Source organism: Beta vulgaris, chromosome 6 (assembly GCF_026745355.1).
Source record: "Beta vulgaris subsp. vulgaris cultivar EL10 chromosome 6, EL10.2, whole genome shotgun sequence".
NCBI lineage: Eukaryota > Viridiplantae > Streptophyta > Magnoliopsida > Caryophyllales > Amaranthaceae > Beta > Beta vulgaris.
Genome location: NC_079207.1, coordinates 51,084,051 through 51,097,786, shown reverse-complemented (window position 1 = coordinate 51,097,786; position 13,736 = coordinate 51,084,051). Strand labels below are relative to the sequence as shown.

At 35.9% G+C, this 13,736-nt stretch overlaps 1 protein-coding gene across 1 annotated transcript; it reads left to right on the top strand.

Annotated features, from left to right (window-relative positions):
* Positions 1-6,779: 6,779 nt before the first annotated feature.
* On the top strand, positions 6,780-7,694 carry LOC125498577 (probable transcriptional regulator SLK2). The gene has a single exon (XM_048646808.1). It carries the CDS (start codon positions 6,780-6,782, stop codon positions 7,692-7,694), a length of 915 nt encoding a protein of 304 aa, XP_048502765.1.
* The last annotated feature ends 6,042 nt before the right edge of the window (positions 7,695-13,736 follow it).

Sequence of the window (13,736 nt, the reverse complement as noted above, 5' to 3'; positions counted from 1 at the left end):
CCAAAAGTGGGATCATATCATTCACAGAAAGAAAAATGACATAAGACGGGACATCATCCACCCAAATACATTTTGTCAATCTCCTAAGATTGGAGATGAGCTAACATATGAACAATCTTATTCGCGGAACATCTAACAACGACCAAACAACTTTATCTAAGGAACTAACTAAATTTAAAACATCGTCAATAACTAAATCCCCCTCTACCATTTCTCAAAGATCCTAACACATAGCATCCTCCTGAAGATGGGAACTAAGAGATATACTCATCACTCATTCCACTCCAAAAGAAAGATAATGTTGTGAAATCAAACCCCTATTCCAAAAATCACACTTAGTTTTAGATAAATTCTCTTCATGATGGACATAGCTAACTGGAGAATCAAAAGGAGAGTCAGAAATCTCCACAACAGGTTGCAAACCCTTATGACCACCAACCTGATTAGGGGAGGTTGGGGCACGAAGAGAACTGAAAGTCATTGGTTGTTGATCCTGGTGTAATCGTGTTATTGCTGATTGTGTTATTATCAGCTTGATGAAGTTAGATCTCCTCCCATCAATGGGTGGATCCCCGACAGACCGAACATTTTTTCCAACTAACCCGTGTCAAGTTCTTCCTCCATAGCTGTGGCATCAGCTATAGAGGTGTCAAATTTTTATTTCTTAGTATAGCTCTTTGGAAGAACTTCCTCAATTGCAGGATCAACCGTGTCTCTTATATTTCTTTCCTCTACAAGAGTAAGAATAGCAGTGGGAGCCCCTCCAGTTTCTTGGACTCCCCACATTGGTCATTGTTATCCCCTTCTAAGCAAGATGATGCGGTTGGCGTCTACTCAATGTCCTTGCCTTGATGGATATTGTGTGGCCAAGGATGACACAACTGATGGCATCCAACCAAGGTGAGGAAGTCCCCACTGCACCTGCAACAGACGAAGATGGAAATGTAGGGAGAGGACCCTTGGCAGATTGAGATGGTTGAGGAGAAACAATGTCCAAGTCAAGCTGCTTCCCAACATCGAAAGGGTCCAAGGGAGTGACCTTAAGCCTACCTGACAAATCGCGGGGAGAGACGACAAGCTTAGGATAGTCCACCTTCAAAAGGGAATAGTACTTATTAGGCACAAGGCGATCATACGTCCTGTCTAAAGACATTCCCAACTCCAACCACACTAGCTGGTCAGAAACATACTCCAAGCCCTCAACTACTAACAAAAGAAAACAAAAGTAAGAAAGTATGCATGTTTTTAAGGGGCTAAGTAGACATCAATAGAAGACTTCACAGAAAGAAGGAGAAAATGACATATCCTTTGTATAAATGTAGCTCATCCCAACGACAACGAGTACTTTTTTGAACCATAAAATCAAATTGGGGAAGCCACACCCTCAATGTAGGGCTCTTCGTGGAGGCATACTACTTGTCTGCCCCCAAGATGCTAATTACGGTCTCCTCGCATCGAGTTAGCTCGCCACCTCCTGAACACCAAGTATGGGGGGTTCGTGTGGATTGAAAGGAGCTTGAAAATGGTAAGAATAACCTATAGTAGTGGGCACCCTCACCCACACAAACTTCTCCCTTAGGTATTCTTGTAAGGAACGTCAGAAAAAGAGGTGACAATCTCTTTTTCTCTCAAATAAATTCCACCCTTTTCCAAGTAGAAGAGCATGTGATCCTACATTAAAAGATGTATGTAAATAAACAAAAGGAAAGGGGGTATCTATGAACTCACAAACCCATATGAAACCAATGATCTTACAAAGACTTTGGCAAGTGATTCGAGCCAGACTAAGGTCGTATTGCACAAGAAACCTTTGAAGAAAAGGATGAAGAGGGAAGAGGAGGTCATACTCAAATTGGGTCAAGTAGTGATGTAAGTCTAAAAACACCTTCCAAAGGATTGGATGATGAATCTAAACTTTAGGAACATAGAACACTTACAATTCAACACAAAGTCACTTGAAATAAGGGATAGTACCAAAACACAAGAACACACTCAATGTTTTGGGGTTATAGGGCAGAGATAAGACTCACTCAATCTCTCCTAGGCTTATCACTCATGACTCACTCAAAGTAATAAGGGTTAGTTTCAAACTTGAAACAAACTCAAAGCTAAAAACTGAAAACACAAAGGTTTTTACTTCAAACTCAAAAAACTGATTTCTATTATCATTTGCTCTCCTTATATAGAGATAAGGAGCAGCAAGGAGGAGCTAAAACACCCCAAAAATCGTCCTAAGAGGAATGGTTTTGAGGAGTTATAAAACTTCTTGATTCAAGCCCTAATTAAGCCTCGTTTAAGGGTCTGTTACAAAAGAAGGCAATCAACAGCTATGGAGCTGTAAACAACCCCTAATTACACGCCTAATCAGTCACTAAACACACACTTACTTGCCTTAGTGTCATAAGTAATCACTAGGTTTTATTTTAAGCTTGAAATAAAACAACTAAAATAAATAGGAACCCAAACAGAACTTGGGCTTCCTTTACATCCTTGCTTACAACCCAAACAGAACTTGGGCTCTTCAATTGTTGTATTCCATGTATTTAGTTTAAGGAGGCTTTATGAGTTCCATGATCGAAAACCCATTGATGTTAAAGAACGGACTTTGATCATTCTCCTCTTCTAAAAAAAAGTTTGACCCCAATTTCTTTTTCGGTGTAAAGAGACAGCTAACCCCTTTTGAAGGTAGCACTCAAGCCTCCCAAATCTATTTTGTAGCTCTCATGATCAAGTCTCTCTAATATCTCAAAGGGTCCCTCATCAAGTGGAAAAGACTTGAGTTTAGGGCACCTCCCATTCAATTGTAACCAAACCCATTCCCCGTATTTAAAAACTTTTCTTTGTTCTTTGTTTGCATCTTTCTTTTTGGGTTTCCAACCTCTCAAAACTTTGTCACTTACGCTTGAAAACAAAAGGCTATTCTTGACTCGTGGTTCTTGTAACATGGTTGGTTTTTCTTTCCACAACTCATAGGAAGATGAGTTATCAAAAGAAATACCTCTTGCATCAACCCCAAGAAATCATTACAAATTACAAGATATTTACTTTTTTCCCTTTCTTTTCCAACAACTTTGGGGGGTAGGGGAAGCAATTTTATTTTTCTACCATCTTTGGCGGTTATAAGATATACATTGGTTTTGCCTCTATGCTCCGAATCATGGTCGAATTGCCATAGCCTTCCAAGTAACAAGTGACATGCATCCATTGGAAGGATGTCACACCATCTCTCATCTTCAAACACTCCAATGGAGTAAGTCACCAAGGCTTATTTCTTCACCCTCACACTAGTACCATCATTCAACCAATTAAGCTTATGAGGCTCTTCATGGTCTCTAGTTGGTAGCTTCAATTTACTCACGGCTTCGGATGAACTAACATCCACTTGTGCACCACCGTCAATAATCACATTGCAAGTCTTCTCACCTACCTTGCATCTAGTGTGGAACAAGTTGCTTCTTTGCCTCTCATCAACTTGAGGGTCACTAAACAACACTCTCTTAACTACCATCATGTTCATCTCTTCCTCCGGAGGAATTTCCTCCTCATAATCATCATCCTCAAAGCTACTCTTCTCATGAACAACAAAATTATACATTTTTTCTTCTTCATCCATTATGGCACATTGAGCGACGGTCAAAACAGTTTTACTAGGGCACTCACTAGCAATATGACCCCTTCCATTACATTTGTAACACCTTCTTCTAGTAGCAAGTTCACTAGGAGAAATCACGACCCTTTCTTTCTCTTTCCCCTTAAAAGATGATGAAGAGGATTGGTTTTGAAAAGTACTCCCCTTAGAATATGAAGGAGTAAATTCCATAGTACCCTTAAAAGAAGGGGCTTCTCTTTCTCCCTTTCCTCCTTAGCTTGTGCCTCATATTTCAAGGCAAGCTTACAAACATCACTAAAAGTGGCATAGTGAGTCACCTCCACTTTTCTACTAATCCCTTTAGACAACCCCTTAATAAAGCGAGCTATCTTGAAAGTCTCCTTCTCTTGCAAATCACAAATTAGACACAACTTCTCAAACTCTTTCATGTATTCTTCAACACTCATGTCATTGTTTTATGAAAGGTGGGTCAATTTTAAGTATTGTTCTTGTTCATACTCCTTACTAACCCATTTATCCCTCATTTTCTTTTTCAATCGATTCCATTAATCAATCTTATCTTTTCCTTCTCTCCTTCTATTTGACTCGAGGTTTTCATACCATAATGCAGCAAGTTTAGTGAGTTTTAGGACAGCAAGTTTAAACCTTTTCCTATCATCATACCCCTTATAGTCAAAAACGGTTTCAATTTGCCTCATCCAATCTAGAAAAGCCTCACTATCATGTCCCCCATCAAATTTAGGCATCTCAATTTTCAAACCCCTATCATCATCAAAGTTTCTAGGTGTATTAAGCTCACCATCGTCATTTTCAAGAAAATTCAGTTTTCTACTTGCTTGCATCAACATTTCGGACATAGCATCTAACCTAGTCTTTTGTTGAGCCTTATCTTCATCATTTGCTTCTGATTTTCTCTCTAAGTTTTCTAACTTCTCAGTAATTAATTGTCACATCCTAGCAAGACTACCATCAGCCATGATTTCACTATTTTTACTAGATTATTACAAATACAAGATGCAAACTGCCATAAACTTAGACAACAAAATGAAACTATAAATGGCATTGAGACTCTCTAAAGCTTACAGATTAATAAAATTCAGGAAATTTTAAGCGGAATCAAAAAAAGAAACTCTTGAAAAGCTTTCCGGATGAAGGAGGAATTGTCATTTGAAGTTCTGTGTGCTAGATTTGCTCCGTTTTGGCGCAGTTGCGAAAAAAGTGCCCACTTTAATATCTAAAAAATTCAAAAAAATCTAAAACATTCTGTGAATATTCTAAAAAAAACGTTATGCAGAATGAAAAAAAGAATTAACCAATTTGGACTCCTAAATGTTGAGAAATAGTCCTTCAAAGTCGGATGAAAAACGGGTTGAATCTGGCAGTTTCGTTTCTTCTCCAAAACTCGATTTTTTCGACGAATTTCTTCACCAAATCTCTGATACCAGATGATGTAAGTCTAAAAACACTTTCCAAAGGATTGGATGATGAATCTAAACTCTAGGAACATAGAACACACAATTCAACACAAAGTCAATTGAAATAAGGAAGAAAACCAAAACACAAGAACACACTCAATGTTTTGGGGTTATAGGGCAGAGATAAGACTCACTCAATCTCTCCTAGGCTTATCACTCATGACTCACTCAAAGTAATAAGGGTTAGTTTCAAACTTGAGACAAACTCAAAGCTAAAAACTGAAAACACAAAGGTTTTTACTTCAAACTCAAAAAACTGATTTCTATTATCATTTGCTCTCCTTATATAGAGATAAGGAGCATCAAGGATGAGCTAAAACACCCTAAAAACCGTCTTAAGAGGAATAGTTTTGAGGAGTTACAGAACTCCTTGACTCAAGCCCTTATTAAGCCTCATTTAAGGGGAAGTCACTACTATATTTTTGATCAAATGCAACAACTTAAAAAAGCTAATGCAACGACATTTTCACTACTGTTGCAATAGTAAGGGCCTAATGCAACAAAAATAGAACTTCCACCACTAAGAGGGTAGCTATTGCAATGGGTTGGCCCTAGCGTTGCAATAGGTAAGTTAATTGTTGCAACAACTAAACTAATCCTTTTTTTTAGAAATTTGAAGTATGCGTTCAATGTTTTATATTTCCCTCTCTATCTTTTTCAAAAATTTCAAACCCCAAAAACTACTAGGCAATCTTCATAAATTAGAAAGAGATGAATTTTGGCTTTTCTCACAAAATAGTAAACAGATGTATATGAAAGAAGGATAGGAAGACGAAGAGAGCGAAAGTTCGACCTGGCACCTCTTTAAACTTTCAGCGAAATCGGTAAGTTTCGTGTGGGTTTTTGGTATTTGTCATTCTGTATTTCCATTTGATTGAATATAGTGTTTTCCACATTCCAAGTTATTGAATTGTGGTTTAGCATTAGACTTTTAGGGTTCTTTATGTCGATTTTTAGCATTTGATTCGAGTTTTCTTTTTATTATTTTGTTCTCTAATTAAGGATTGCGATTTTAATTTTCTGGAAATTTTAGTTTTTGGAAATGAGATTAGGGTGCAGATTATTGACGAATGCATATGTAGTTTTGGAATGCTTGTGAACAGTTAATAGATTTTTCAGCCTGTGAATGAAAATTTCTAATATATTTTCATTGTGTTTTCTAATGTGCAATTCATAATTTTTTGTATCTAAAGTGGATTTTGATAGGCACACCAAGTGTTTGTGGAAAGCTCTAAGAGAGAGAAAATTGAAGTTAGAAGGTAGAAGAAGCTCATGAATCTGTAAACCACTGTAAGTGAATAATTCAAGCTATATTCCAGACTTTCCTACTTGAATTTGTCCTCTATTATGTGTATTAGCAGCAGCTCTATTTTTTTGTAATAATTGAAATGAAAATATTTCATTCAAGTTAAAAAAAATTGTGGATTGTTTTTTTGATAATTTTGTTTTCCTTTATTCCATAACCATCAATTCCTTGATAATTTTGGATTGGGTAGTTTGTTATAGTGTTGGGTTTTGATTACATTATCTGTTCCACTATTGTTTGCGAGGTATTCTATGAGGACTCTATTATGGGTTTCTGTGTGTAGCTCTACTTGAGGAAATTGGGTATATTTTTTTGGTGAAAAGAGGGGAAGTCAGGCGTGGCTTTGGAGAGCTATTTGGATTCCAGCCATCAGGGGTCGGTGCCGCTCATGGCACCTTATCGGGTGGCTGGAGGACTGTCTCAATCTTCAGCAAGTTCTGGTATTTTTTTCCAAGGAGATGGACAGTCTAAGAATGTAATTAACTCTCACTTGAGTTCGTCTTTTGGGAACTCTGCCAATTTAATTTCTGGAACATGGCGCTCGAACCTAGGCCCAGTTTCTGGTGACGTGAATCAGACAGTTTTGAATAGTGTGGCAAATTCAGGGCCAAGTGTTGGAGCTAGTTCTTTGGTCACTGATGCAAACTCGGCCTTCTCAGGAGGTCCCCAGTTGCAAAGAATTGCCAGCATCAACACAGAATCCTACTTACGATTGCCAACATCACCAATGTCATTTTCATCCAATAATAGTAGTGTTTCTGGTTCCTCTGTGATAGATGGACCAACAGCGGTGCAGCAGGGTTCTCATCATGACCCTAATTCTCAGCAAGCTATTCAGAGTCAACAACAGTATCCTCAAGGGGCATCTGGTCCTTCATCATTGCAAGGATCTCAAACAGGCCAACTGCCGCTTTCAATGGGCTTAAGGATTCCCAACTCATTCATCCAAGACCCTGCTAATTTATCCTATATGCAGAAAAAACCACGGCTGGATGTGAAGCAAGAAGATATCTTGCAGCAGCAGGTTTTTCATCAGTTGCTGAAGAGGCTGGATTCAATGCAGTTGCAAAGCCATAACCCACAGTTGCAGGCTATCTTTCAGCAGCAGAGACTACGACAACAACAACAAATGTTGCAGGCAATGCCACCAATGCAGCGTGCTCAGTTACAGCAACAGCACCAGCAACAACAGTTGAGACATCATCTTCAACAACAACAAATGGCTGCCATGAAGAATCCTTATGACACTGGAGGTGTATGTGCGCGTCGTCTGATGCAATACCTGTTTCATCAGCGGCAATGACCATAAGTGAGTTGTTTCCTTTGCTCTTCCTAGCTTATCCCCCCTTCTCTTGACATTTTGTGGTTTTTTCCTGGACTCTTTCTCCCTAATGCATACTTTATATGAAGCAAATGAGCTGGTCCGAATCAGCTAAAGAGTTTACTTTTTGTTTCTTTTGATGTTTGCGTGTGTTAAATATTGATGCACCAACTTGTCTATATATGACTAGTTAACAAATGTCTATAGTAAGTTATCTTGAACATGTTTTGGTGCTTAATTGTGCTCATACGCCTTAGCTAAATTAATACGATTAGCGCAGCTTTGTAGTTTCTTACTTCTATATTCGACTTCCCATCTAACTTTTGTGGTGTCCAAAGAAATATGTAATTATCATTTCTTTTTTGAGTTAAGGTCACTCTCTCGCTTCATTACGCCAACCCTTTTTTCATTTTCAATTAGGAAATTCTGATGCTTCCTTTTAGTACCTGTTCTCTCGCCATTCCCTTTCAAGTTTGTCATTTCTAATATAATCTACCCTGAAGATAAAAGGAGTTACGTAGGTTTGGTCTTGTGCGATGTCGAATAGAGATGCACTGGTAAAGAAAGTGGAGTGCTGGGATGATGGGGTTCTTAGAAGAATTGAAGGAAGCCAAAAATGAATTGGGTGTAGAGAGCTAAATGATATGAAGAAATTGGTTTTGCAATAAATATAGTAGTAGCACTAGATGGTAGTAAATGGAGAAAGAGAATCTTTATGGACAATCAATTTATATAAATTTTTGGTCATCTGATAATGGAGTTAGTGAAATTTGATCATCTGATAGCAACTCACGTTGGTATTGCAGTTAAGAAGTGTAGCGAAAATAAACACTGTTCTAGATACAGAAATCATAAGAAGCTATATCAAGGTACTCTCAATTTCTAAAAACCACCCCTCTTGATTATAGGAGAATGTTTTGTTTCTTTTTTTTTCCTGCTAGCAGTTCATAATTGCAGAACAGATACTTATCTTCAGGTTTGACATTCATAGCGTCTGGAATTGTAATCATCATAATGTGTCTGAAATTGGTGATGTAGTGTTATTTGCTGGTATTTTTTTTACATGATGTGTTGTTGGTACCAAACTTTAAATGTAATCTCTTATCTGTTGAGAAGTTGGTTGCTCATAGCAAGATTAATGCTCATTTTAATGAACATAATTGTACTTATCTATCTTCTGTCAACAAGAAACTTGCTTTTGGTAATAAGGTTGGAGATGTGTATTTTTTGAATGTCTTCATGGCTGGTCCTTCCATTCAATTCATTGATTCTTATCCTATCTCTATTGTAGTCAATACGTCACATAAATTATCTTTAGATACTCTTCATGCTAGATTAGGACATAATAGAAGTACTGTAATTTTCTCTCTTTTTTTCTATGTTGTTGATGGTGTATGTTTACTAACTATTACAATGTTTGAATTTTTAGGTGAATGATGAACCAACTGGAGGAGATCAAACGTAGACGTCTCACTATACATACTATCGGCCAGATTTAGTTAGCTAGATTACAGTGATGCGGTACTTGGTGGTTAGAAGGAAAATGATCTATATGTACTTATTAGAAGTATTTGTGGTACTAAAACAAATATTTATTAGTTGGGTTTGATTAAGTACATTAATTTTTGTTAATTAGGATTTATCATGTATACTCTTAATTTAATTAGTTTTAGAAATTATAATACGAATATGACAATTATTTTTGGCATTTCAAGAGTATTTTTGCATTTGTTGCATCGTTACTAATATATATCCAGGTTGTAATATTATCGGTTTTCGGAAGGTTACATTAATAATCGTTGCAATATCCCCACAAAAAATGAAAAAAAACTTCTGTCATAAAGGCGTTGCAATAGTTATATGATAGTGTTGCAATATATACAGAGGCGTTGCTATAGAAGCCAAAATGGGACACAATATGAATATTAGGGTCGTTGCAATAGCTATCGGATGGTGTTGCAATAGATATAGAGGCGTTGCAATAGACCTTATAGATGACGCAACGACTCTTTACATATATTGCAACGGCTTTGTGGTAGCCGTTGCAATAGGTCCCAAAAGTCGTTGCACTAGGCCTATTGCAACGCCTCCAAATGCAACGGTTCAAAACCGTTGCAATAGGTCTATTGCAACGACTTTTGGGCCTATTGCAACGATTTTTGGGTGTTGCCTTTGCCTTTTAATGTAGTAGTGAGTTACAAAAGAAGGCAATCAACAACTATGGAGTTGTAAACAACCCCTAATTACACGCCTAATCAGCCACTAAACACACACCTACTTGCCTTAGTGTCATAAGTAATCACTAGGCTTTATTTTAAGCTTGAAATAAAACAACAAAAATAAATAGGAACCCAAACTGAACTTGGGCTTCCTTTACATCCTTGCTTGCAACCCAAACAGAACTTGGGCTCTTCAATTGTTGTATTTCATGTATTTAGTTTAAGGAGACTTTATGAGTTCCATGATCGAAAACCCATTGATGTTAAAGAACGGACTTTGATCAAGTAGACAGCGGTGCGACCCGGGGTTCGAAGTTCGCACCATTGCCCCTTATATGACAAGATCGAGTATGAATCCTCAACTTGCAGGTGAATAAGGTTGATGAGCAATAGACCCTTAGTGTCTTCTTTGATGGTTGTCTTTATCAGATCTTGGTTGGACTCGTTGTTAGTCCAAACCTCCCCCATCACGAGTCATGTAGACTCCCCGAGGAACCTCTTGGGGATGAGGCAAGGCTAGAAGCCTATATTTTAAAAAAAAAATTGATCCAGCCAAGAGGTTTTATTGACAGGGGCATGATACACAAATATTAATCGGGCAAAGACATATCGTGGTCAGCCGACTAACTTGTTTAGTCAATTTTATCAATAAAACTGGTTGCTTATTAGAATCCATGTTTAAAGAAGGTCTGGAAGAAATGTACTTCTACATGTATGTTCAGAAAAGAAAAGCTAATAAGGGTGTCTACCAAATTTTAGAGTGCAATTATTTACCTTGGAGAAGGGAAATATGGAAGTCCGCTGGCGTAAGAGAGGAATCGACAACTAGGGTTTGCCAAATGTGAGGAGAAAGGTATTATAGAGGAACTCAGACGATGAGGAGATGAAAGCAAAGGGGTGTAAAGTTATTAAAAAGGGCGAACGAACTATTTATAGGTAAGGAAAGTGGTGGCACAATCCACTCGACGAATTTTGTTCTCAGTTCAAAAGTAACAATGTTCATGTAATATTTCGAAACATTAAACATGTTTAACAAAATAATTAACAAAGTTAATTTTTTATTTAATGATTATTTTAGTTAAGTAAATTTAACTATGAATTACTTTTGAGCTTTTAAATGAACTAAATTATTAATAAGTTATATAGTAAGAACTAAGATTAAGTAAACTAACAAAAGCCTTTCATAATTGGTTTAATAATAATATGCAACAAAAGTTTGTCAGACCTCATAACATAAAAAAATAAATTAAATCAAAATAAAACCAAAAAAAAGAGAGGAAGAAACACCCCCCCCCCCAAGAAAACCCACGGTCAATGTAACACCCCCAAATTTCTCCACTTTAAAAACTTATACTTTCATATAATACTTGGAGAAACATAAGGGTATTACCACCAAATATAAATACATTTTGACAATACTAACTTGATACACAAAATATGCAGCGGAAACTTCTAACTTTATTTATAAAAAATAATATTATTATCCAAAAACCACAATACTAATATGAAAAGTCTAAAGACTACTAAAATAATGATCTAGTTTTATTGATCCCAAAAGGTTCCTCCCATGCATCATGAATCATCAGTAGACCTGCAAACTACTTCCCGTAAGGAAAGTAGGGCAAGCCAAAACAAATAGGAAATACGAGTCAGTTGAAATACTGAGTACAATTACGTGCAAGACTTGTAAACTTGTAAATATATAATTCACATACTTTCATAAACATGCATTATTTCGCAATTCTAGTAACTAAATTGTATAATACGAAAAAAAGATAAGATCAACCATTATTAAATTCACGTTAACCACCAAAGGAATTATCTTCTTTAATAATTCACTAAAAGTGAAAATAATAATATAGAACTTAACTTAAACCCCTTTCCTTGATCCGCGGATCCTAAGTGTGCACACCCCCAAGCTATATCCTTTATGAATACAAAGACATTGGAGTAACCTTGATGCCAACTAGTGGACTTGGAAGAACCCTTCTTGAACAAAGCCAAGGGGTAATTGTAATAAGAACAATATAGGGGTAAACCTTTCCTTTAATTCAAATAAAGAATTATGATAACAAACTTAATTATAGGGAACTAAAAAGATAATTTAAACTTTTAAAACTAAAACTCATGCTAATGTTTTTGAGTTTCTCAAAGCCACTGATTTGCAAAAGTGGATTCCTTCATAAAAATGGATTATACATGCAAACTGATTTTTTATTTTTTTCTAAAACAAACAAAAAATATTTGGTTGGTTTAGCATATCTACGAGTCAACAAAGCAAGAGAAAATACAAGCTTTTATCTAGCCTAAACGATAAGAAGGTTATTTGATTAAACCAATTGCATATACCAATTCATATAATTTATACTAAAACACACATAACTAATGTATACATAATAATTAAAGATCAAGCCACGTAAACGTACCTTGATAATTCACGAAACAAGAAAATCAACTAGTAAGGGAATGTTCACGAACGAAATCCTCCTATTAATTATAAACTAGTTCTAATCAAAACGATGAACAATATATGAACTCTAAAAGAAAATTATGCTAAACTAACTAATTATAGACATGATTCAGGCTTAAACAATTAAAACATGTTTTTATAAAACTCAAAAAGATAAAAAACTAGGAATTAAAACAACTTGAAAAAAAAACGTACTTACAAAACCTCCCGCTAAAACTCCTCGGTGAAAAACTAAAACTACTCAAAGAGACCACTCACTTTAGGAAAAATTTATAAAGAACTCTCAATATTTTTTTGGTGAAGAGAAAGTGAAGGGTTAGAGGGGTATTTATAGTGTAAACTAGGGTAGAAATGAGGTAAAACTTACTTAAATTATTAAAATTAGGGCAAAAGAATTTTAAAAATTTTGCAACATGCTACAAAGCTGCCGCGTAGCAGCTGTAGAATGCAGCAAAAAAAAAATTCTTTTTTTTTTTCTAAAAAAAAACTCTTCCCTTTATTTGTAAAATTCTTTCCTAAAATCAATTTTGTTTGATTTTAAAGAAATTGTTAAATCTTCCCAAATCAATTAAAATCCCATACTTTCTAACTCAATATAAATCTCATAAAAATCTGATTTTATAAGATTTAACAAAATATTTTAAATATTTAAAGTTTTCGGTTTTATTTAAAAGAAATCGATTTTTCAAAACAACACTTATAAAAAAAACCAAAAAATTACAGAATAAAATGTATAATCTGATTTTATTACCCAAAAATGAATTTTTGATTTTATAAAATTATTTATCAAATATTTGTTTAAATAACTAATTAAATAAATAAGATAATGACAAGAGCAATTATTGTTAAAAATTCCTAAAATAACCTTTAAAATTCAAACTATATTTCCCTCCAAATGATTCTCTCCAATGTGATTTTAAAATAGTTTAAAATGAGTTTTGAAGATAAAATTTATAATTGTTTTAAATAATCTCAATAAATTCCTAAAAATACAGGGTATTACAGTCAACACCAACCACCCACCACCCCTATCTTCTCTTTGTACCCTACCCTAGCTTCCCTATCAACAAAACCACCATCCACCTTTCTTTTTGTCTGTTGAATTCCTCTATAAAAATACATGGAGTTAGGGCTCAGAAAATCACTCCACAACATCAAGAAGATAAAAAAAACTTCATCTTTTTCACTCCTCCTCTCACGGCACCATCACAGTACCACCACTGTGCGCACCACCTATGGTGCACCGCCACTCCTCCAAACTCTAGTAACCTTCGTCGGTCATCCACCATGGTCGCGCAACACCATAGCGCCAGCATGACTCCTCTCTCGCCTCCA